Source organism: Crocodylus siamensis, chromosome 2 (genome assembly GCF_052110815.1).
Source record: "Crocodylus siamensis isolate JL-2025a chromosome 2, ASM5211081v1, whole genome shotgun sequence".
In the NCBI taxonomy this organism is placed as follows: Eukaryota; Metazoa; Chordata; order Crocodylia; family Crocodylidae; genus Crocodylus; species Crocodylus siamensis.
In genome coordinates this window covers 286,983,955-287,007,646 of record NC_143396.1, presented here as the reverse complement: position 1 = coordinate 287,007,646, position 23,692 = coordinate 286,983,955, and the positions used below count along the sequence as shown (strand labels likewise).

At 41.8% G+C, this 23,692-nt stretch overlaps 1 protein-coding gene across 1 annotated transcript in view; it reads left to right on the top strand.

Annotated features, from left to right (window-relative positions):
- Nucleotides 1-17,507: 17,507 nt before the first annotated feature.
- C2H14orf39 (chromosome 2 C14orf39 homolog) overlaps nt 17,508-23,692 on the top strand; it is a 53,357-nt gene continuing 47,172 nt past the window's right edge. Inside the window, exons 1-3 of the mRNA XM_090034663.1 lie at nt 17,508-17,556; nt 17,907-17,963; nt 21,588-21,714. Of these exons, the coding sequence (XP_089890789.1) occupies nt 17,508-17,556; nt 17,907-17,963; nt 21,588-21,714 (233 nt within the window). The remainder of the gene's footprint in view (nt 17,557-17,906; nt 17,964-21,587; nt 21,715-23,692) is intronic.

Below are 23,692 nucleotides of genomic sequence, written 5' to 3'. Positions count from 1 at the left end.
ATGGATGGCAGGATAGAAAGGAAAGATCAGGGTAAGAATTTAAGTTTACTGAAGGTTTCAAATCTCAGATCTGCATGGGAGTGAATCCTGCCTCATCCAGAGATTTTTTTTTTTTTTTTTAACTGCAGGCAGTCTATAAATATTTCATTTCCAGAAGAAATTTGTTTTGTACTTTCCCCGCTTTTCCTCTTCATTTTTTTACTTTTTGCTAGGCGAGTCAGACCTTCTTCTTTACTCTTTATGCCTAATTAGCTTTTCCTGAGGTAGCATGCCCATTTCTCCTGCCTGTGAGTGACAAGAAACGGGGTTTACCTTTTTGCCTTTCTCTTTCTCCTGTCTCATCAGCCCTGTTCCTATTTTCAGTAACCCTTCTTTTTCTGCTGCTGTTTCTTCTACCCGTTCTGTCCTCTCTCTCCATGCTCTTTTCCTGATTCTTTCTCTTTTCAGTCTCGTTTTCAAGCCACCCCTACTCATTTTCGGTGTGCTCTTCCTTCCCTCTGTGAACATTCTTTCCGTTTCTCCTCATCTTCTTTCTCTTTGCTCTAGTTAATAGCCACCAATTCCTCTATGACTTAGATGTGATTGCTAAACTGTAATTCAGGTACTTTGTGATCCACTGATGCTGTAACAGTGCTGGTTCTGTTCCTCTTTGCAGCTGCTGCCGGCAGTGTAGAATCTCCTCGATAGTCTTAGTGGAATTAATATCTATATCATCTATATCTATATCTATCTCTCTTTGATTCACCAGAGGGAGCTTACAGTAGATAAACCTTCTGCAACTGGACCCATTTTTCCCATCATGTCAAGATAACTCCTAATTCTCAGTAAAGATCATCTCCCTGCTGTACATCTCATCCAACTATATAGATGGGCCAATAAAAGATAGCCCCCCGCCCCCCCCCCCCAAAAAAAATCCTGGCCTCTTGATTATTTTCTGGACCATTAGGGCTACAACTCTGTCACACTACTGTGCAATTACAGTGAATGGACCATGAATTAGACTGCAGAACCAGACTCAGGCTTGAGAGAGCAAGCTGAACAGTACTCCATCTCACAGGAAGGACCATGGGTGGCATTTCTTTCTTGGAGAATTCTGTTCAAACCCTACTGAAATCTTGTTTACATGCTTTTATATTGTAACATTGCACATGAGCAAATACATCCCATTTCGATGCAACTTTTGCTCACACAAATGGCTTGATCATTTCAGCTGCAAGTGTTTGCATAAATGAGTAAAGGGTTGCTGGATTGCCTCAGTTGTACATACTACAACTTTGATTTAATTTGCTGATAAAGTACTTGCCTGTATTGAGTACCACGATACTTTTAATGTATTCTTTAAAAACTTGGAAAGATCTCCAAGCTGTACTTTATATGGTATGAATGTAACTCAGCACCTGCTTTCCCACAGGAAGGGTGTTTGAACCATATTGCAGTGGTCCAATATTGGTCCAATTTGGGGCCATATTGCAATTCATTTTTACCTAAAGTCTGACCTAAGCTTGTCTGGGGAAAAATAAAATAACAACCCCCCCACCAAAACTTCCAGCCATGTTTCCTCCTGGTACATTACATTAATACCCAAGTATTATAATTTGTCATTGTGTAGTTCATATATAGATAGCATCAGGGTTTGCTAAAGTCATAAGGTCAAACTTTATATATCTTCTTTTTATTTTCTCAGAAAAAAAAATTTTATTCTGAAAAATTATTTTGTATTCTTGCCTTGGCTTCAACTCTTACATCAGTTATCCAGCATACCTGGAATCATTGAAAAAAATCATTTAAACCTGAATATCAGGATTTTTGATTTTTTATTGCATTTTGGTTTTGAGATTGCCCAAAGTCTCCAGCAGATGGAGCATCTTCATTGCTGGTTTCTTTTAAAGCCTTTGCAAAAAACATGGCACTCAAAACCTTTGTTTCCTACATCTCTTAGTGAACAAAATATTGATCTTTTCCTGGTCCAAGTTCATTGAAAGTATTGGGCAGTTTTTATTTTGGGAACCTACTCGGTTGATTTTTTAGGTTTTACTCAGGGTTGAACCGTGCAGATATTGGCACTGAAATGGGCAATAAAGGATTCAGGGATGTATTTGGTAGCTGTGCTGATCTGAGACCAAAAAAATGCAAAAATCGACAACTCTTGGTTCAGAAATTATGTCTGTTATTAGACCAACTGGGAAATTGAAAAAAAAAATGCTCATTTTCAGCAAGCTTTCAGGCTCAAAGACCCTTCATTAGGCTCTGGGAAAATTAAAAATGGTAAAAAATCCCCATAGGTCAGAAATAAACTTCATTTTTGCAGAGAGGGAGCTGGAGGTAGAAAAGTTGTCCCTCGGGACAGCTTGCAGAAAATGAATATATTTTTTTTTTTGTGATTTCCTAATTGGTTTAATAAATAAAAGGTATAATTTCTGAACCAAGAGTGCTCGATTTTTTGCATTTCAATAAAGGATTACGCCTATATTTCTGATGGAAAATTCCCATTGTCACGAGCATACTCTGACTTCCCAAGGAGTCGATGTGCTTAAGTACAGCTAATCTGGGCCATTTATTAGTACAGCGGCCTGGTGGTATTTGTGCCGTTTTGACCCGCTGTTATGGAAAATATCCAAAGTCATTATTTTTAATCGGGGCGGGGATGTTTCAGGCTTCACCGGTGAAAGCCCAATTCTATGTTGCTGCCACGTCCCCCGTGGCAAGGAGGACTGAACAGGCCTGCGCATCTCACGTGGTCAGGGATGCAGTCAATGGTGAGGCAAGGTGCCTGTTCCCTCCTCGGGCCACCCCATGAGCCCTGAGCTGCCCAGTCGCTCTGCCGAGAGCTCCAGGGCCCAAACCCCAGCATGTCGCATCATGAGACTGCCCTTGTCCGTGAGGGAGCTGGAAGTGGAGGCGCCAGCCACCGGGGTGGGCCGGGCTGGGTCAAGGGGAGCAGGCCCCGCGCGCTCTGAGGGGAGTGAGATTCCCGCCAAAACCGCTGAGGCGGGAAGGCTGAGGCGGACGCTGTGCTGAGTCCCCCCTTGTGGGATGCGCTGCTCCCCGCTGCTTCCCAGCCCGGTGCCTCAGCACCTCAGGCCAATTCAAAGGTGCCTCTTCCACGCTGCTTGCTGCCAATCCAGGCACTGGTCTGTGTCGGCCCCCATGAGACCTGGCTGTGATGGAGAACTCGTCCATCACCTCAGGGAGAGGCGCCCAAGATGTCCCAATGCGTTCAGATGCCAGGCTCTGTTCATGCCCCCCTTGGACGCTTCCCCCAGCCCTGGGTTGAAATCTTTTATGTGGGGCCAAATTTCCTCAGATCTAGGGTCTATCAATTCAGTGAAAGTTTCTTCAGAGAAACACGGTCCTGGTAGAGCAACGGGCACAGGATTAGGGTGGCCTTCATAGAGGACAGTCCGGTTGTCCTCTGTCCTCCACTGATACAAAGCTGGACTCCTTTATGCCCTCTGTTTTTCTCTTGAAAAATGCCCTTGGCTGCATTTCTGAATATGCAGCATTTCTTGAAGAGAAAAACAGAGGACATAAAGGCGTTGGGTTTCATAGCAATAGAGGATACAGTAGCAGAAAACCAGACTGTCCTCTTTGATGGCTGCCCTACATGGGATATTCATGTGGAAAAAAACAACCCAAAAGCACGGGATAGTCACAAGGAAAAAAACCCTGCATTAACATCATTTTCTAAAACATAGGAAATCAGATGGTTCATAAAGAAAGGCTTCCCCTTTTAGTGCTCATTGCGACACAGGAGCTGCCATTAATTGTCACCGGCTGGAGAGGACCTAGATGGTTTTATGGGCAGCTCAGTGAAAACATCTGCTTCAGGCACAGAGTGGTCAAAAAAGCAAACAGGATGCTAAGGAGATCCATAACAATGAGCGCAGGGCCTGGTTTGCTCTAACTTAAAAACAACAACAACAACAATCCAATTTTCGGTTAAAAAAAGTCACCCCAAATCCACATTTTTCCATGTTTTTAAATGAAACGCCACTAATATATATATCTATAGATACAGCTATATAGATATATACATATAGATCTCTCTTTCTCTCTCTAGATATAGATATAGATAGCTATATATGGTGTTGTTTCATTTTTCATCACGGAAAAAGGTGGATTTGGGATTGCTTTTTTTTAACTGCAAATTAGGGATTTTTTTAAATTGGAGCAAACCAGGATCCCTGCTCATGAGGGACATACACTGTAAATAGATGCCATGCCCTCGCCTTGAATACTGTGCTTAACACTGGTCACACCATCTCAGAGCAATGAGTAGAGACAGAAGAGGGCTAGAAAAGAGCAAGACCATTAGAGAGGCAGAAACTGTTAGGACTGCTACGATATGAAAGATTCACAAATGACACTGAAAAGCGTGAAGGAGGCATTACTACCTTCTATCATATAGGGGTCCCAATTAAATTAAATCTTTTCTCTCTGAATCTGAGGAAACCACATCAGCATAATTGGACTCTAAATAACCATGCTTATTAGCTGGGTAGAGGTATAAGATCTAGCTACCTCACCTGTGTACACTGTTGCTCCAACAGGGATCTGAATGTGATTTCAGCCGTAGAAGCCAGGGAGATCCAGTAGAAGGCTCCCAAACTATTTAAAGGATTTTTACTCAATTCATATACACTATGTACTGCTCCACACTTAGAAAAACAGCTGTCAGGCCCACACAATATGCCAACAATTAAATCTGAAAGATGGTTTCTGACTTCCTTCTGGTGACATCTCTTAGGCATGGCAATAGTTTCTCAAAGAAAGTCTTAGGTTTCTGATGTAGCTGCATCGACACCATCTTCCTGCTCTGTGCTGATAGGGTCATTTCTAGCAGAAACAGAAAAAGACTCACTCATGGTATCACAAGTCACTGGCTCTTTTCAATAGGTATCACTAGTATAAAACATCTTGATGAACTTTTACTCACAAGGTGATTTGTGTGTCATGGAGAATAGCTATTATGGTGATACTTGGTAAGACTGAGGCTCAGTTTGTTTTGTAATTACTCCAGGTTTCCATTTGCATAATCTTTTATGAAGAGTTGTTCCTTCCATGTGAAATCTGCATAATTAGGTGTGGCTAAATTGTGGCCTTTTAATTAACCTACATCTGAATGTCCCTCTGTAGAACAGGCCTTAACAATTCCAAGGAAAAATTAAATTGTATCCCATGGACTTGGCAGAATTCAATTTTTATGTTTTAATAATTTCAATGGATAATATCAATGCTTATTTTAAGCATTTATTCTGATTTTTACCGATGTAAATGTTCAGGATTGTGCAGTTTAACCACATGTCACAACAAACACAACTACTGTAGGACTGAGCGTCCCTGCTCCACTCCGCCTTGTCACTTCCTCTTCCTTTGTTCCCAGTCCCTGGGGGTTTCTAGGAGTTGCAGTCCGAACTGGAGTCAGCACGGTTCTGTAGGACTGCTTCCCCTGTCATCACACACTTCTTTCCCCTTTCTATAAATTTTGACTGTTAATAATGGAAACATTTTTTCATCAGTCTGTGAATGGGAGGTAAAATTGACTTTTCTGAACATTTATGGATAACGATCAAATCCTGCCGAGCCTACCCATAAACAGTGTTGTTGGTATCTGAGCTGTAGTAGCGTGCATAGCATTCCTATGGACTAACAGAACGTCTGTAATTTTCTGTTAAAAGTTTCCTTTATTAAAGGCTATAGCATGGATCACTTGAGTTCTGTAATAAATCTTTTCATTAATCCCACTGTGCCAGAACTGTATGACATCCTTGATATAATTTCCTTTAAAAAGCAACTGGACTTTAGATGTGAACCGAGTTCTGTTGTCACTTACAATTTGTTCAGGAATTCCTAGCCTTGAAAGCAAGGCTTAACACTTCTGCTCTCTGCAATGAATTAGTTGTACTCAAACTGAATACATCAAGAAATGTAAAACAAGTATCCACTTCAATCAGAAACATATGCCCTGTAAATAATCAAGCACAGTCTACATGGATTCACTTGTATAAAGTAGTTGCACTACTCCAAACAAATGAAGCAGAGCATATTTAGGCATATGTTACATATGGCTGGTGACAATCTTGATATCTTTTGTGTGTTCCTAGTGACCTTGCAGCATTTCTGATTGAGACTTTTATTTTTACAGTTCTCAAGAGGCCTTTATGTAATTCATAGATTATGTGGGATCCTGAACTTCTGAGCAATAGCGATGCTGATGACACACCTTAGGCATTTTTTAGATAAATGTAGCCCTTTTTGAGAGAAGAAAGCTGAAAACAGTTCTGTGCCCGGTTTCGTTTACTTATTGTAATGCCACGTACTTAAGTACAGCTTGAACCATTTTTAGTTTTGTCTTGCACTATGGCATAGCCATTAGAAAGGGTTGTGGTAGTGTTGTACAGGACAGATTGACTCTTTGGTTTCACTTCAGAACAAGTATGCCCTGTCCACCTGAATTTGCTCACCCATTTCAGAGCTGAAATATTGCCAGTGAGATTGTTTCAAGCTCGTCCTTGGTGCCTGATCTTGAGTCCTTGGTCTTTAGAGCACCGGAAAGCAGGTGCTAGAATAGGTCCAGAACAGCCTCACTAGCAAAATTCCAGGTCTGGAGCAGGTCAGCAGAGTCCAATAGGTGGTAAGTGTTCAAGACCTGCAGTGGTGGGACACCATGGCTTCTCTGTTACATGTGAAATTTCTGATCCTATTCCATATGTGGATGTTAACAAGCTAATTTTATAGGCAAAGTTACAGAGCGGCGTGTAAGGACCTCTTCAGATTATATAAGCTTCTTGGCTTCATCAAAGCCTCGGTACACTGTGCCCATGTCCACATGAGATGCTGACTGCACAGTCATTACTGCACAGTCATTTACTACTTGTATAAACAATGACAGAAATTGGCTCCAACAGCTTGAAGAGAAAAGAGCCCATAGGAAGCAAGCAGCTCCCGAACCACCCAACCACAACATACACTTCTGTAACCACTACCACAGATCATGCAAATCTTGGATTGGACCATTCAGTCACATGAGACACTGCAAACCATGTATGTCATAGGCTGCAATATCCACTGTCTCCTGTAGACGAAAGGATAAAAAGACCACAAAAAAACAAGTACTAAATGACTGTGTAGTAACTGGAGTAACCATGCGGTAGCATCACCAAACAGCCTTTTTCAAGACACTGACTGTGAAGTAGCTTGTTACTACTGTGCAGTAGCGTTGCATCACACTTCCTGCCGTGCAACGCTGCTGCACAGTAGTAATGAGCTACTGAACAGTTAGCATCTCTTGTAGATGCAATCTGTATTATCCTAAATTACTTCTGCCTATTAAATTAGAGTTTATTCAGGGGGTATAACACCATCTCAGTGCTAGATAAGGACTGGTGGTAAAGTTAACCATAACCAAGGAGGAGTATACTTGTCCTAATTGTGGGCCCAGCAGCTCCTTACAGCTAGCTTCAATTTTTTTTCCTGATATACACAAATTCATTTTGTAGCCACAATATTCAGCTGACTCTTTAAAAGAGTCAACATTTTTCCTTACTTGCTCTAAGACCACTCTTAGCTTCTCAAATACTTTTGGTACCTCTTAAAATGTAATGCCACTTAAAATGTTTTGTATGTTAGTCCATAAATGTTAGTGATTCAGAAACAGAAAGAACATGGAACTGACCTGGTGTGGAGCTGACATAGGCATGCTAACTGAAACTCAGCTAGCCAAAGAATGGCAAGCATGAGATCCTTGAGTAGGATATACTTTTTTTCTGGAGATGGTGTTCAGCTAAAGAATGCCATCTTGCTGGCATTGGCTGCCCAGATCTCAAATCTAGCTCATAGCCAGTGGGAGCATCTACACATCTTCATTAATGTGCTTTTGCTACTCTAATGTGAGGTACTAAATAAATGAGCATTAAGCTGCCCTAATGCACGGTAGTGAAAGCACATGCTTTTTTAGTGAAGCTTAATGTGCAGTAACCTATTTTTACTGTGCATTAGCATATTGGCACAGTTTTTGATGTGATGCTTTAATGCACAGTACAACAGGCTACTGCACATGTGTAAATGCCCCCAGTTTGGACTAGAATCTACTCTAGATGGGGCAGTGACATAAGGGGCTGGTGATCTAGTTTCTATGGCTGTACTTGGGGATGTCATGGGCCTAGGTACTGGGACCTGCTCCCAACTATTCAGGGCCTCACTTGGCTTTTAGATTCAGACCAGTTAACAGACATGTACATTCCTTGCTCCTGGTGCTTGGCTGGTCTCCTTGTTCCTTTGCTTTGTGATTCTTAATGTTCTTCTGATTTGCTGGCTTTTGCTGTTCCTCGCACTTGGCGGCTTCTCTGTTCTCTGTTCTCTGTTTCAAGGCTTTGGATACTGGCTATCTCTTTGTTCTGATTGGTGGACCATTCATGTCCCAGGCTGTACACTTGGTCCTGGCCTTTGACTTGCCTCTTGACTTGCAGCCTTAATGAATAAGCTGGATGATCCATGTCCCATGTTCCTTACACTGACTTTGTTATATAGAATGAAGTTGTCACTCAGTTGGACAACTTATAGAGAGACACAATGATTGATTAGTAAGATACCTTCCTCTTTCACAAGGGTGCTATGTAGCTCTCATAAGTACTTATGCATCAACAAGCCCTGAAAAGGAAAAGGAAACATGGATTGTTAAGCTGCATTGCAAGTCACAGGATTTATTTTTACCCTGTTACATTAAAATGACTACCTTTTTCTTATCAGTGATATCATTGAAGATTACATAGGTGGCCCAATCCCTAAAGCCTCTACAGTAAGCTGGACATCTTCATTAGCTTCAGCCCCAAATCTGACAAGTTTGTTGTACTTGGTTGTTTATGCAACATCAAGACTCATTTGAGAACTGTGATGTCAGCCACTCAGCTTCTGCACAGACAAAGACTGCTCAATCTGCACAGGTTCACTCAGACTCACTTGTTGGCAAGCTGATTTGGAGGAAGATTTGCCACAAAGTCCAAAATAAGGTTATGTTGGCTGAAAAATCTGTGGGTGACGATGGCTAGACCATATATTTCATTATTCATGATGGCAGGAGAGACATACCCAACACGTGCTACTCCCCCCTCCCCACAAAAAAAACTCTCAACCAAACCCTGGCAATAAATAAAAACAAAAATTTGATAACATTTTCTTCTAATTCATGGGTGATAAGCGAAAGACCCACTTATGGCTTGGGGTCTCAGTCTGAGTATCACTGGCAAATAGTGTTTCCAGTTATGCATCACTTTTATTGTAATAACATCCAGGGGATAAATAATTTGTATATGTTTTTAAACGTAATTAGATTTTCTGCAACTTCATCCTTTTAACTAGTCATGGTCTTGCTGTGAAATTACAGAAAACATCTTGTATCAACCTATTTTAATATTATTTCACATATAAGGGTATCCAAATAAAATTTCATTTATTGTTTTCTAAACAGTGGTAGAGTTTCTACTAGAGTCTCCATGGACACTTCATCTTGTTAGGCGTAAACTGATGAATATGGAGTTTTCTCGTATTACCCTTGTAAGATGATGTATGTGCTTTTTGCACTGATCTGAACATCTTCTGTGCATTACCAATTTCTTTTGGTCTCTGCAGGATGTGTCCTTGAACCAACAAACATTAACATTCTCACATTGAAAGTGTACAGACCTTTGAGTGTTCTCCATGTTATACTTTCTGCTTGACCCTCCATTTATTTGTTGCACACATTTCTTATTCTTGCAACTCCTTGGCTGCTAAATTAGCACCAATCTGTATTAAAACACATTTTAGGGTCAAATCAGTCAGATCAGCCTCCATCAATAACTATTTTTGGAGTGGTTCATTTTGTCTATCGCATGCAAACTGGTCCATTAATGCAGTGGTTCTCACCTTTTTTGTACCAGGATCCATTTGTAAACATTGATGGCCAGTCCTGACCCAGTGCCCCTCAGTCCTGACCCACTGCACCCAGGCCCCAGACACCCAGTGTGTGGGGCAGGAGGGGTGGGTGTGGGGAGGAGGGGCAGTGGATTGGGACTGAGGGGCACTGGATCAGGACTGGCCATCAATGTTTAAAAAGCCACCATTTCCCATGTTTTCTCCTTTAAAAGAGAATCTATTTTTAAAGTTTTTTGGACTGATTTTTAGAGTTTGTTTACAACCCTTTCATATATTTTTGTGACCCACTTTTGGATTGCGATCCCCAACTTGAGAAATGCTGCATTACTGCATCATTACAACTTTTTCCAAACTGGCGACTCTCTGTTAGTTTCCCTAATCCAGTCCAAAATTTAGGATTTATTAAGTTTTTGTTTTGATTCAGTCTGGAAAAGTGGAAGCAGTCAAGAATCAGCAGTTATGTGAGATTATGGATATTGTGCAAGCTTTTAGAATCTCAGAAAATGTTTTGTCTGCTGGTATAACATTGATTGTTAGGTTGCATTTCAAGTCCCAGGTTTGAGCCTGGTATGCTAAAATTACTACCTTTTCTTATCAGTGATATCATTGAAGATTATATAGGTGGCCCAGACCTTAATAGTGCTATCAAAGAAGTCTGTTTCTTTCTAAAACATCCAGCAATTTTTAACACTCCTTCTTTCTTTGTGTCTAGGCATTCATAGTCCCTAGGCTGATGGCTGCATTTATAGTTTTGCTTTCCCTTCTACCATTTTTAGTGGTATTTTTGGATTTAGATCTCCTCCTCCTTACTAACTTGTTCTGTTTTTTCTTTCAGTATAATGTTAAGTATATGAAAGAATCACATTAACATTCCAGATAATCATGTTTATTAACTGTACCAATACATAAGACCTAGTTACTGATCACTGATTGCAGCTCTGGCAGGGTTCTGATGGCTTCCTGCAACAGAAAATAAGGAGGTTCACTAGGTGGCTTTCCAACTATTTAAAAGGGTATTACCCAATTCGTAGATGTGACTCTACACAATGTTGTCCTGACCCAGTACATTTTCTAAGCTTACATTGTATTTGTCTGAATTTTTATTACTACTAATATTGGAAAATCTGCTTCACTTGTGTTGCACTTTTTACGATGTTGGGTTAGCCTTTGACAGGGTGGATGAACAGATGGAAGCTGTGGATGCATCTTTGTACAGGCACACTTCCTTGCATTCCCTCAAGCCTCTAGTGGTATTTTCTCTCTCAAAGACGCCTCTGCTCAAGTGGTACACCTATGACTTTCCTCACTGTATCTCAGAGTCATAAAGGAATCACTTACTTCCAATTAGCAATGAAATAGCATGGAAGTTCCACTGAAATGTAGGAGTTCAGAGTGGTAAAGATCAGGGCAGACTGTGAAGAACTATATAAGGATCTCACAAAATTAAGTGAATGGACAACAAAATGGTACATGAAATTCAGTGTTGATAAGTGCAAAGTGATGCATTTGGGAAGAAATAACCCAAATATACAAACACAACGATGGGTACTACCTTAAATGTTACCACACAAGAAAGATCTTGGAGTGATTTGGGGCAGTTCACTAAAAATGTCATCTCAGTGTTCAGCAATAGTTAAAAAGGCAAATAAAATGTTAGGAATGTTATTAAGAAAGGAAAGGAATTCTAAACAAAACAAGAGGTATCATTATACCTGTTTATAAATAGATGTTCCTTCCACATTTTGAATACTGTGTGCAGTTTTGGTCCCTGCACCTCAAAAAGGATATGGAAATATTAGGAAAGGGAAAAAGAGGGTCAATCAGGATGAACAGAGACATGGAAGAGTTTCCATATGAGGAGAGACTACATAGGCTTAGACTTTTCAAATGAGAAAAGAGATGCTTGAAGAGAGACATGATAAAGGTTTACAAGATAGTAAACGGTGCAGAGAAAGTAAATAGGGATTTATTATTTATTGTGTGTCACAAACCTACAACTATGTGACATAAAATGAAAATATTAGTAGGTTTAAAGCTAACAAATGGAAGTTCTTTTTCACACACTGTGTAATTAAGTGCTGGAACACATTGTCACAAAATGTCACGGAGGCTGATAGCTTAACCAAGTTGAAAAGGGGAGAAAGATCCATCAGTAAGTATCGATGATAGAGCTCCAGTATGAAACGGGAGCCAGGCTTGTTGAAAATCTCCAGGTTAAGGTCAGAGGGAAGAGCAATAAGGGTGATGCTGTGGCAGGTGTCTACTGTAGACCAGCAGACCAGGAGGATTAAATGGATAGGACTTTCTTCAAACAGCAGAAATATCCCAATCACAGGCCCTGGTTCTCATGGGGGGCTTGAATCACCCTGACACTTGCTGGGAGGGCAATACAGCAGTGCATAGGCAATCCAGGAAGTTTTTTGAAAGTGTTGGGAACAGCTCCATGGTGCAAGTATTGGAGAGACAACTAGGGCCCATGCTTTTCTTGATCTGTTGCTCACAAACATGGAAGAATTCAGGGAGCAGTGTGGAAGTGGATGGAAACTTAGGCAACAGCAACCACATGATGACTGAGTTCAGGATCCTGAGGAAAAAAAGGAAGAAGAGCAGCAGAATAAGGACCTTGGACTTCAGAAAAGCAGGCTTTGACTTGCTCAGGGAACTGATGGACAGGATCCCCTGGAAGCCAGTCTGAGAGGGAAAGGATTCCAGGCTGCATTTTAAAGAAACTTTACTGAGGGCACAGGAACAAACCATCCCAATGCACAGGAAGACTACCAAGTATGGCAGAAGACTGAAGTGCTTGGCTTAGCAGGAAACCCTTCAGTGAGGTAAAACACAAAAAGGAAGCTTATAAGAAGTGGAAACTTGGGCAGACAACTAGGGAGGAGTATAAGAGTATTGTTCAGGGATGAAATCAGGATGGTCAAAGCACAGTTGGAGTTGCTGCTATGCAGGGATGTGAAGGGTAATGAGAAGGGCTTCTATAAGGATGTCAGTAATGCTAGAAAGATCAGGGATAGTGCAGGTCCCTTACTGAATGAGGGAGGCAACATAGTGAACAGATGATGTAGAAAGGGCTGAAGTGCTCAATGTCTTTTTCACCTCAGTTTTCATGGGCAAAGTCAACTCTCAGACTACAGCAGCAGGCAGCAGTTTGGGGAGGAAGTGAGCAGCCAGAAGTGGCAAAAGATCATGTTAGGGACTAATTTAGAAAAGATGGACGTGTGCAAGTCCATGTGACCAAATGCAATGCACCCAGGGGTGCTGAGAGAGTTGGTTGATGTGATTGCAGAGCTGCTGGCCATTACCTTTGAAAACTTGCAGCGATTGGGGAAGGACCTGGACAATTGAAGAAAGGCTGATACAGTGCCCATCTTTAAGAAAGGGAAGATGCCTGGAAAAATCATGTGCCTCGGTGCCTGGAAAAATCATGGAACAGGTCCTCAAGGAATCCATTTCGAAACACTTGGAGAAGAAGAAAATGATTAGAGGCAGTCATCATGGATTCACCAAGGGCAAATCATGCCTGACCAACCTGATTGCCTTCTGTGATAAGATGACTGTTCTGTGGGTGTGGGTACAGCAGTGGATGTGATATACCTTGACTTTAGCAAGGCTTTTGATATGGTCTCCCACAACATTTTTGCAAGCAAGCTAAGAAAGTACAGGTTGGATACATGGACTGTAAGGTGGATTCAAAACTGGCTGGATCGTTGGTCTACAAGGGTAGTAATCAATGGCTTAATGTCTAATTGGCAGGCGATATTAAGCAGAGAGCCCTAGGGGCTAGTTCTGGGGCTGGTTTTGTTCAATATCTGCATCAACAACCTTCAATATGGGATGGAGTGTACCCTCAGCAAGTTCGCAGATGACACCAGGCTGGGCAGGTGGTGGGGTTAATACATACACTAGAGAGTAGGACTAGGATTCAGGGAGACCTGAACAAATTGAAGGATTGGGCCAATAGAAATCTCATGAGGTTCAAGAAGGACAAGTGCAAAAACTTGCACTTAGGGACGGAAAAATTCCATGCATTGGTACAGTGTGGAGACAGACTGGCTAAACAGCAGCTTTGCAGAAAAGAACATTGGGGTTACAGTGGACAATAAGCTGAATATGAACAGTGTGCCCTTGTGGTGAAGAAGGCTAACGCCATATTGGGCTACATTAGTAGGAGCATTGCCAGCAGATGGAGGGAAGTGAATATTCCCCTCTGCACCCATTGGGCTTTGATCATCTGGTCATGTGCCACGCAGCTTTGGATGTGTAGGGCTGTCTGTCGCTCCGTCCCTGTGATTTTGCTGCACAGATGTAGTCTCTGCCCCGATGTCACCTGCCACGACTTTGTTTGTTCCTTCAGTGGTGGGGTCTGACTACCAGGGCTCTCATGCATCTGGGATCACTAGACAGCAGTCTTCTGCGAGGCTCGCCCTGATACCCAGCCTTGACGAGTTGCTGATGTCTCTCAGCCCGACCCTCACCTATTGGTGTTCTGGGCTCTCCTGTGGAGACATATTAGAACTAACCCAACCCCCAAACCTGAGTTATACCCTTATGGGTCTACTTGGCTGTCTCGATTCCCTCTAAGGCAAAACCTTTCCTCTGACTGAGCCAACCCTAGGGCCCTATGCGACAGGCCTTCCAACCCCTCTGAAAGTGGGAAACAAAAAGAAACAAAAGAAGAAACACTATTAATACCATTAAGCTCCTGACTACACAAAATGGGCTAGCCTAGCCCTGAGAATTTCTAGCTGGCCCCATCCTGAGTACACATACATCCAGCGGTTATCACATTCTCCCTTCCATACTGAGGACCCCCTGCATGTTAGCTGGACCCTTGGTGGTCTCTCTAGTTCTGCCTACTCTGTGTCCCCTGCTGGGCAGCTCTATGCAGTTGGAGCTTGTCTTCTGCAGCCCCTCCCTTTTCTTAAGCTCTCCGTTTCCCGCCTGGGTTTGTTCCTGGAGCCTTTCTGAACCCGCACTGATCCCACCTGGCTCGAAGCCTCGAGTTCCATCACTCTCCTCTCTTCTCTGGGGGCAATCTCTGTTGTCACCTTCTTCCTCCTGATTCCTTGGATCCTCTCCCTCAAATCCTTTGTCTGAGTGAGATGCATCCGCCTCCTCTCTCTCTATGCCGTTGCTGGTGTCTTCCCTACAATGGGCTTCAAGGCAGATGTCTGCCCCGTGAGAGGCAATCCTGCCTCCTCTTACCCCTAATTGGGGTTCTGGGGATACCTTCCCTATTGACACTCCTTGTGGTCTTCTTCCCCCTGCTCCTTCACCTGCACCGCCTCTTATCCTCCCGTGCCAGCTCCTCCCGCTTCTCTCCACAGCTGGACACAGTTTTAAAAAAAATGCGGCTAACAAGCCACGCGGGTCCCGCCACCACTTCCGGTTTCGCCACGGCGCCGGCTGCAGGTAAGGGATTCTCCATTTTTTTTCTCTCTCTCCTTGCCTTCCCTGTTATGTTCTGGCCCCCGGAGTCCCCTCTTGGCCCCTCAGGGTCTGTCCCCTTTATCCTCCCTGTGACACCCTCTATTTAGCACTGGTGAGGCTACATCTGCAGTACTGTGTCTAGTTTTGGGACTCCCATTACAGAAAAGATGTGGACAAATTGGAGAGAGTCTGGAAGAGGGCAACAAAAATGATTAGAGGGCTGGGGCACATGACTGATGAGGAGAAGCTGAGGGAACTGGGCTTATTTAGGCTGGAGAAGAGAAGACTGGGAGGGGATTTAAGCAGCCTTTAACTACCTGCAGGGGGGTTCAAAGAAGCTGGAGCTGGCCTGTTCTCAGTGGTGGTAGATGACAGAACAAGGAGCAATGGGCTCAAGTTGCAGCAAGGGAAGTTTAGGTTGGATATTAGGAAAATCTTTCTCATTGGAAGGGTAGTAAAGCACTGGAATGGGTTACTCAGAGAGGTGGTGCAGTCTCCATCCTTGGAGGTTTTTAAGATCTGGTGTGATGGTGGACCTTGCCTCTCTCTATCCTTTTATATCTCCCACAGAGCTGTAAGTACCCCAACTTTCCTGCCTGCCACGTCTTGGATGTTATTATACTACGTTCTGCTTTATGATGTCACTTGTCGGGAGAGTTGTTTTCTATATATATATATATATTTGTTGTTTTATTTTGCTCTTTGGGTGTCTCTGTTAGGAATCCTGGTATTATAGAGGAAAACTTCACTTGATTATTCCCACACACTCGCCGATATATGTATTCACAATCAGATGCAGATTAACACTTGTCTTTACCTTTATTCTTTATAACACTATACAAACTTTCGTTATCTTTAAACAGAAGTGGTCCTTTTTTTTAACAATTATATCAACTTTGTAATTCTGTATACCTACTGTTCTTATTTAACCTTTATCAGTTTGGTTGGACTGAACTTGGTGTTAATAAACAAAGTCCCTTTAACTCTGGTTTATCCATTTATTTCCTGTTTTTTTGGGTTTTTTTAGAGCAGGCTTTTGTCTTTAAGCCTTGTTATTTCTCTCTCTTTACTTTTGCTATCCTGAGTGTGTACCTTTCACCTGGCGCATGCCTGAAGCCTTGAATCCTTGTGATCAGTACTCAGTTGTTTTCACTAAGCTTGTGGGAGTGAGTCAGTTCACTCTTCTCTTTTTTGTTTTGTTTTGCTTGCCAGCCGCATCTCCGGTGCCTCTTCAGGGATCTTCCCCTCTTTCTCAGAGCTCCGCTCTCCCCAGCAGCGAGAAAAATCCTGAGGTAAGTATCTTATCTCCTGGAGATCTTCTTTCTCCCTCACTTTCTCCTTCAGACGCTCTTTCTTTCTTCTCCCTTTCTGAGACTCCCTTCTCCTTTTTCTTTTCTTTTCCTGGAGCTTCCATCCTAATATGGTAATAGCTCCAGAAGCAGCATGCTCCGTCTTTTTTGCTGCATCACTGTTTACTCTTTCACACCTGGCTAGACAAAGGTTGGGCTGGGATGTTCTCGTTGGGGGTGGTCTTGTTTTCAGTAGGGGCTTAGATTAGATGTTACCTCCTGAGGTCCCTTCCAACCCTAATCTTCTATGATACTATGAAACTATAGCAGAGGTAGACCACCCCTGGCATGGGTGCTAGAGTGTGGCACTTGAAGGCATTTTGCTTGACACCCATGCCTCTGGGTGGATGGTGGGGAAGGGGTCAGGGTTATATGGCCACAACAAGGATTGGGCCCCTCACGACTCCTCTGCCATCCACTCCTGGCATGCCAACATCTTACACATTGAAGTTGCGGGGACCCCTGGCCTATAGATAGGGATGCAGCCTTTGAATCAGACCTTTCTAAACTTCCAAAAGCTGCAACAGGAGAAAAGCAGGTCATGGATAATACCAGCCATGCTCTGCTCACCCTTCCCTGCATCATCCACTCTCTGCCATGTGAGAGAAAGGACACAGAGCTTGATGGACTCATGGTCTGACCTAATAAATGGCATTTCTTGTGTTCTTATGAAATCTTTGAGACAATTCACATACAGTTATTTTACAATAGCATATTTGCTATTTTTTTAAGCTTGACAGATTTACTGTGTCAATATGACTTTTGAATTTTGCTGTAAACTTTTTTTTTTCTTTTTTAGCAAAGAAAATGAGTGACAAACTCTTAAGCAATTTAGACAAACTTCTGACTGAGTTCGGTAGGTAATCATGACATATCAAATGTTCTGGAATTAATAAAGTTTATAAATTATCCCTTCATCAAAAATCACTAAATTTTAAGTGTGGAACAGTTATCCTACTTCTATTACTCTATATTTATTCTTTTCTTTATTTTGTTCTCTTATATAGAGAGCTTTTTGGGTATTGAATCTAAAGTTTTATTAACAAGATATAAACTATTTGTACAGGTAGATAATGATTATAGGTAAGTTGTCCTGATAGAACAATAAAGACTTAAAACATTAGGTTGTTTTAAAAAATATTGTTTTAATACTGCAATTTTTTTTAGAAGATTATATTAAAACAAAAACGAATATCTTCTTTTTAGTTTTTCAGGTACAACAAACTTCTTACGCTACGGAACTTGTGAAGCAACAGATCTATTGTGAGTAGTCATGCATTTGAAGTAATTTTATCAATGGTTTGAAGCCAGTTCCTTTAACTCATTGTCGGAGTATACCTCAAGCATTCTGAGTTTAAAAGGTGAATTCACTCCTAGGGATTAAAGTTTCTCCATCCTCTGTTTATTCTCCCTCATCTCAGGCACTTTTGTTTGCCCCTTCTACTATTAGCTAGTTGTGCTCAGGCCCTTCAGGATACTTAGTGACATGATGCTCAAGGTCTTGTCTTTGCCTTGCTAGCTGGTAGCATCTGCAACTCCTTCTAGTGCCTGGCTTCCATTTGAGTTATGTCCTCCTACAAAATCCCTAGCATTACCTGATCTGCCCCTTGCTTTTTTCCATGCTTTTTCCAAGTTTGTACCTTTGCTACCCAGCTCTTTCTATGTGGTCTCTGCTTGCTGCATATTTTTCCCACATTGTTTCAGTCCCCCTTTTCTGACTCCCAGCTGGTGTTAATGTCCCTATTGTGCCTGAAATTTGAGTAGTCAAATTTTGGGGAGAAAGGATTGATTGCTACACACAATACTCTTTTTCTCCAGATACATTTTGTAGCATGTCATTTAGTAGCTTTGGTCATGTTTCTGGGTTGGTGGATATGGTTGCAGTAGAGGCTCTGTCCTTCAGACAAAGTAGGGTCATTCTCAACCAGGATGTCACAAGACTCTTTTATGGGAGTGTGTCTACATGAGATGTTTACTGCCTAATTAGCTCTGCAGTAAAGTCTCTGTGTAAAGTACTTGTAATACAAGTACTATCCTGCAGCAGCATTATTTACTGCACAGCAGCTCACAAGTGGATGCTGATGGGGCTGCCTGGGGCATGAGGGTGTTTCGTGGGGGCTGCCTGCCTTGTGTCCCAGGCAGCCCCTCTGCAGCACATTGAGCCAGGTCAGAGCAGCCCCGGGCTGGCAGGTTGACCCCCAGACCAGGGCTGCTCTGATTTGGCTCAGTGTGCTGTGGTCCTGGGTGCACATGTGAATGAGGTGCTCGGGAGCAATCAACTCCAGCGTGATATTATGCGCTGGAGTGTATTGTGTCACATTAATTTCACATGTAGACATGCCCTGGGTGTTGCAGGGTGCTGATTACTATTAGTACGGTTAAGTGTGCAAGAACCAATACATGATTCACAAGATAAAGTCACAGATTTCAGGTAGGAATCCATAGAGTCAAAACCATTCTGACCTGTCATGGTCTTTCTGAGTTCTTCAGAACAGAAACATTGTTCTGCAGCGGAAAAACTTGTGAAAAAAAAGACATGGTGTTTTTCCCAGGGGTGCTTTGAGTCTAAGAAGGTTGAGAATCAATGATCTATCCAATGATGCTTTAAGGATGGAAATTAAAACTCATGGATTTTTTCCAAAAGATTAAGTGATAATTGCATTTCAGTTAATTTTCTCTGGTCATAGCGTAAAGCCCAATAAGGTTTATATCTGTGTGTGATCAAATGTTGAATATAATACTATTATTTGATAGAAAAACTCTAAGAATAAAAAAAGCCATATTATTCTGTTTCTGCTGGAACATTCAAATTTTGTGCTGGAAACTGAATCACCTCCTTATTTTAATGTATACTTACAGTAAATGTACATATTGCTATTTTTCATTTCTTCCTTCCTGTGCCTAAATTTCTATGACAGAGTAGTAGGGCTGGCCTTATGTAAAGGAAAGCAAATGGTTAATTGGGGCGTCACCATTTAGAGTTCTGCAAGCCAATCCAATTGCCCTATTTGCAAGCCTCACAAGATGAGAAATCATAGTCTGATTTCTCTCTGCTTCACTGCCAATAGCTTGAAGCCATGTACTTGTTCGTGGATACTATAAAACCAAAGTCAATTCTAATATTCATTAATGAAATTACTTTAGTTCCCATTGCCAATAGTGACTCCAGTTAAACAGACTGAGATTTGGATGAAACAGTGCAAGTTAGTCTTCACGTATTTTCTTTTTGAAACTCTTTGTTCTCAGAATATAATACTTATGTCAAACTTTCTGATTGCTGGGACTCACACACCCTTGCTGCTTTGCTCAGCTGCAGGCTCCTCACTCAGATGGTGTTGCTGAACTCAAGTGTGCTGGAAGAAATTTTGAATCCTCCAGAATTTAGGCTTCTTCAGCTTAGCACGGATATATTGAAAATGCATATGTGCAAAGCACATTAGCTCCAAGGCTTAAGTAGCTCTGAATGCATTGCCTATAATAAAGAATGGCAGGTTCCTGTCATTCCATAATTTTTGGCTGGTGTTTCTCAAGAGTAGGAGAGAATACAATAGAGTGGTGTTCTCTCAAAGACAGGCTTAAGATATTTCATATAAAGTCCTGTGGCACTTTAGGTAATTCATAATGGTTCTTTCCATTTATTTTCTACCTTTAGGGAGAGTACATTTTTAAGACTTCTTGCAGGAAATAGCCCATTCACTACAGTACATAATAGTTCAGCTAGTCTGTTTACAAATACAAATTATTTGTTCTGTGGCTATCTTTATAATGCATTTCCTATAAAAAAAAAGGCGCAGAAAATTTTACTGCATTTTGCAAAAAGTCATAATGACACTTTAAAAAACAAGGGTATTTAAAGTAAGGAAGAGAAAGGAAAAAAAATGGAAATATAAGCAAGAAAACTCCCTTTTAAAAAGACAATACATACATTTTATATTGTCTCTTTAAAGAGCTCCAAGTCTTATATGGCCAGATTCTCAGGTGGTATAAAGCTCATCTAGCTCCATGGGCCAAATGAGTGATGCAGGACTGGTCCACAGGATGGGTTGGGCCTGCAGACTCTCCTCTTCCCTCACCTCCCACATGCCAGATCCACCACATGCAGCACCCATTCCAGCCACCCTGGGATTTGTGCCACATGCAGCACCTGGTGTAGCTAGCCCAGGACCAATGCTTCATGCACCAGATAAGGCTCAATTCAGCTGGGGTGAGCACTATGTGTAGTGCAGGTCCCAGACCAGCCAGAGCAGTCGCTGTGTATGAGACATGACATGTGCTTTGCTCCGGCCAGACTGCACCATATGCAATGCATATTCTAGGATCTGCACCACATGTGGTGCTCCCTTCCAGCTGGCCTAGGACTGTACTGCATGCAGCATCTGCTCCAGACAGTTCAGGACCTGCGCTGCACGTGGTGCCCACAGGCATCACAAGCAGCACAGGGCCCAGACCAGCTGGAGCACACACCATGAACAATACATGTTCTGGACTGGTTGGGGTGGGTGCCGCATACAGTGCATGTCCTGGGTTCTGCCTATGGGGCCAGGCCAGCACATGCCACACATAGGTCAACTGGTATCCAAGACTAGCACTGGGGGCTAGCCGATGGGACTCTGAAGGCCAGATCCAGCCCACAGGCTGTATCTTTGACACCCCTGGTGTAAATCAACACAACTCTACTGCAGCAGAGAATCTGATTTACTGAGTATCTAGCCCTTTGGCTCATTACTTTAGATAGGTTTTGTAATATTATAAAATTTTGAATGATTTTGAAAATAGAGATTTTACATTAATTTGGCCAGACCTCCCGCCCAATATTATATGCATCCAGTGTACCATTTTGCATCTGGATGAATAACAAATGGTTAATAAACATTTATTTTGTTTCAGTATATACTGCGAATATTACGGAAAAGAAAAAAGAAATTTCTAGATTACATGAAAATATAAATAAAAGTAATGATGCAGTTGTTCATTTGCACAAGCACAGAAAAAATTGTAAGGAGAACTGTAATGCGTAAGTATGATACAAGCTGAAGTTTGATACACACTGCATTTTGAAATCACAGATTATTGTAATGTAACAAGAAAAGTTCTCAAACAGCAACTTAAAAATCATATGTGAGAGCGGAAAGAAGTATTGAAAGGTTTTTTTTCCCCTGTTCCCTGGTATTTTTCTAAATTGATTCTGAAGCTGTAAAATATCATTGATTCATTATTCTGGCAGTGGTAAAATTAAACTCTCCTGTAGTACTTGTTTCTATGTTTATCTGTCATATATGTATCTACAAAATACATTTGAATCAGAAATCATCTGGAGAAATTGCGGATTCCTTTTTTGTAGCATGCCAATTTATTCAGTCAAGCAACACGCACGTGATTTTCTTAATTTTACCTTAATCTAGGCCATATGTAAGTTTTAGAAGAGGAGAGTTCAGATATACTTATGGGGATCTTGATATCAGTTTTCTCTGTTAAATAGCAGTCATTTTGTGTGAAAGACATTTTTACATGGGAAGAATAGTTTTGTAGCCTAAGATTTGGTTAACCTCCCCCATCTTCAATACTAATCAAATGTTTACAGAATTAAGTGATTTAGCTTTCAAAGTGTTTTGTTTTTCATTGTAAACCTGTCCTAAGTAGTACTGAGACCACTGTCTGTACTGAGTAATAAATATTATTGAGAACAATAAGGCTCCAGTGTATGTCTGCGTGCACATGTGTGTGTACATATACATTTGTTAAATATTAACACATTTTCCTCTCTATATGAGCCAAGGTTTTTTGCCTATAGTTCCTTCTTATTTCACTATTTTTCTTATATGTATTGTCTTTTAAGCTGTGCTATGAATGAGTAGTACAGGCAGATACACAAATACTTATGCCATGAAATTTTGGTGTCATTTACCTTAGTGACTTTAAAGTTGCTATTATAAATTTATACTATGGTAATTGTAAGCAGAATTTTTCCATTGTTTGATACTTAAGAGGGATCTCCTGAGTAAGCTCTTTGGAGTTCTCCAAAGTAGTTAATATTGGAATAATTAACTTACAAAGCCTCATAGTTAGGGCACAGCAGGGAGTGGGGAGATTTGAGTTCTGGTCCATGCTCCCAGAATTATTTTTATTTTATCCAATGATTGTATAATGTAAAATGCATGAATAGGCCTGGGAGCAGAGACCAGAACCAAAATCTTCCCTCTTCCAGCTGAGTGCCCCAGTCACTAACATAAAGTCAGGCTGTCTCTTGCTTCTTATACATCTTACCAACTGGCTGCCTAATTTCCTCCTCACTAACTGTATAGGGAGCCTACAAACCTGCCTCTATTTCTTTGAAGGCAGTGCAGGGTGGTATTTTAGGAGCTTAGATGCTACAGTTATTACATGAGTAATGTGTCACCTGCCCAATAAATTGTAACATGTCATACGTTCAACAAATTTATGCTTAATATGGTGGATCAGCGACAAAGACATATAACAACTTTGTGGCTGGTTGCCATGGTGTTTTAATATGAACGTACATCATGTTAAATCTTGCATGTGAGCTGCAGGACAAAGCTCTAGGAAGTGCTAAGACATGGGGCTCCTTGTGACCTGGTTCATGTCCAGACTTGCCCTGAACCCTGAATGTGAGCTGCAAGGCAAGAAGTTTAAAAGTGTCAGTGTAAAGGGACTCCTGCTGTTGGGATTGGGCAGGGGGCACACTCTGGATCCAGGCCACACAGTCCCCTTGGGGCTAGTCTCCAGAACTGGGCAGAGAACAGCTTGATCTCAGGGGTTGGCCATGAAGCAGCTGTGTCGTGGACACCAGGGCTGACCCCAGCCCAATCCAGATGATCAGGTGATTTTGGGGATTGGCCAGGGGTAGACCTGGAGCCCCAATGCCAGGCTCCCTGAGTGTGAGCAGTTGCATAATTGGGATCTGTGGAATTTTATGCCCTATCTAAAAAATCATGTGTCTTGCCATGCGTGTCTGGCATGGTAAATCACATGAT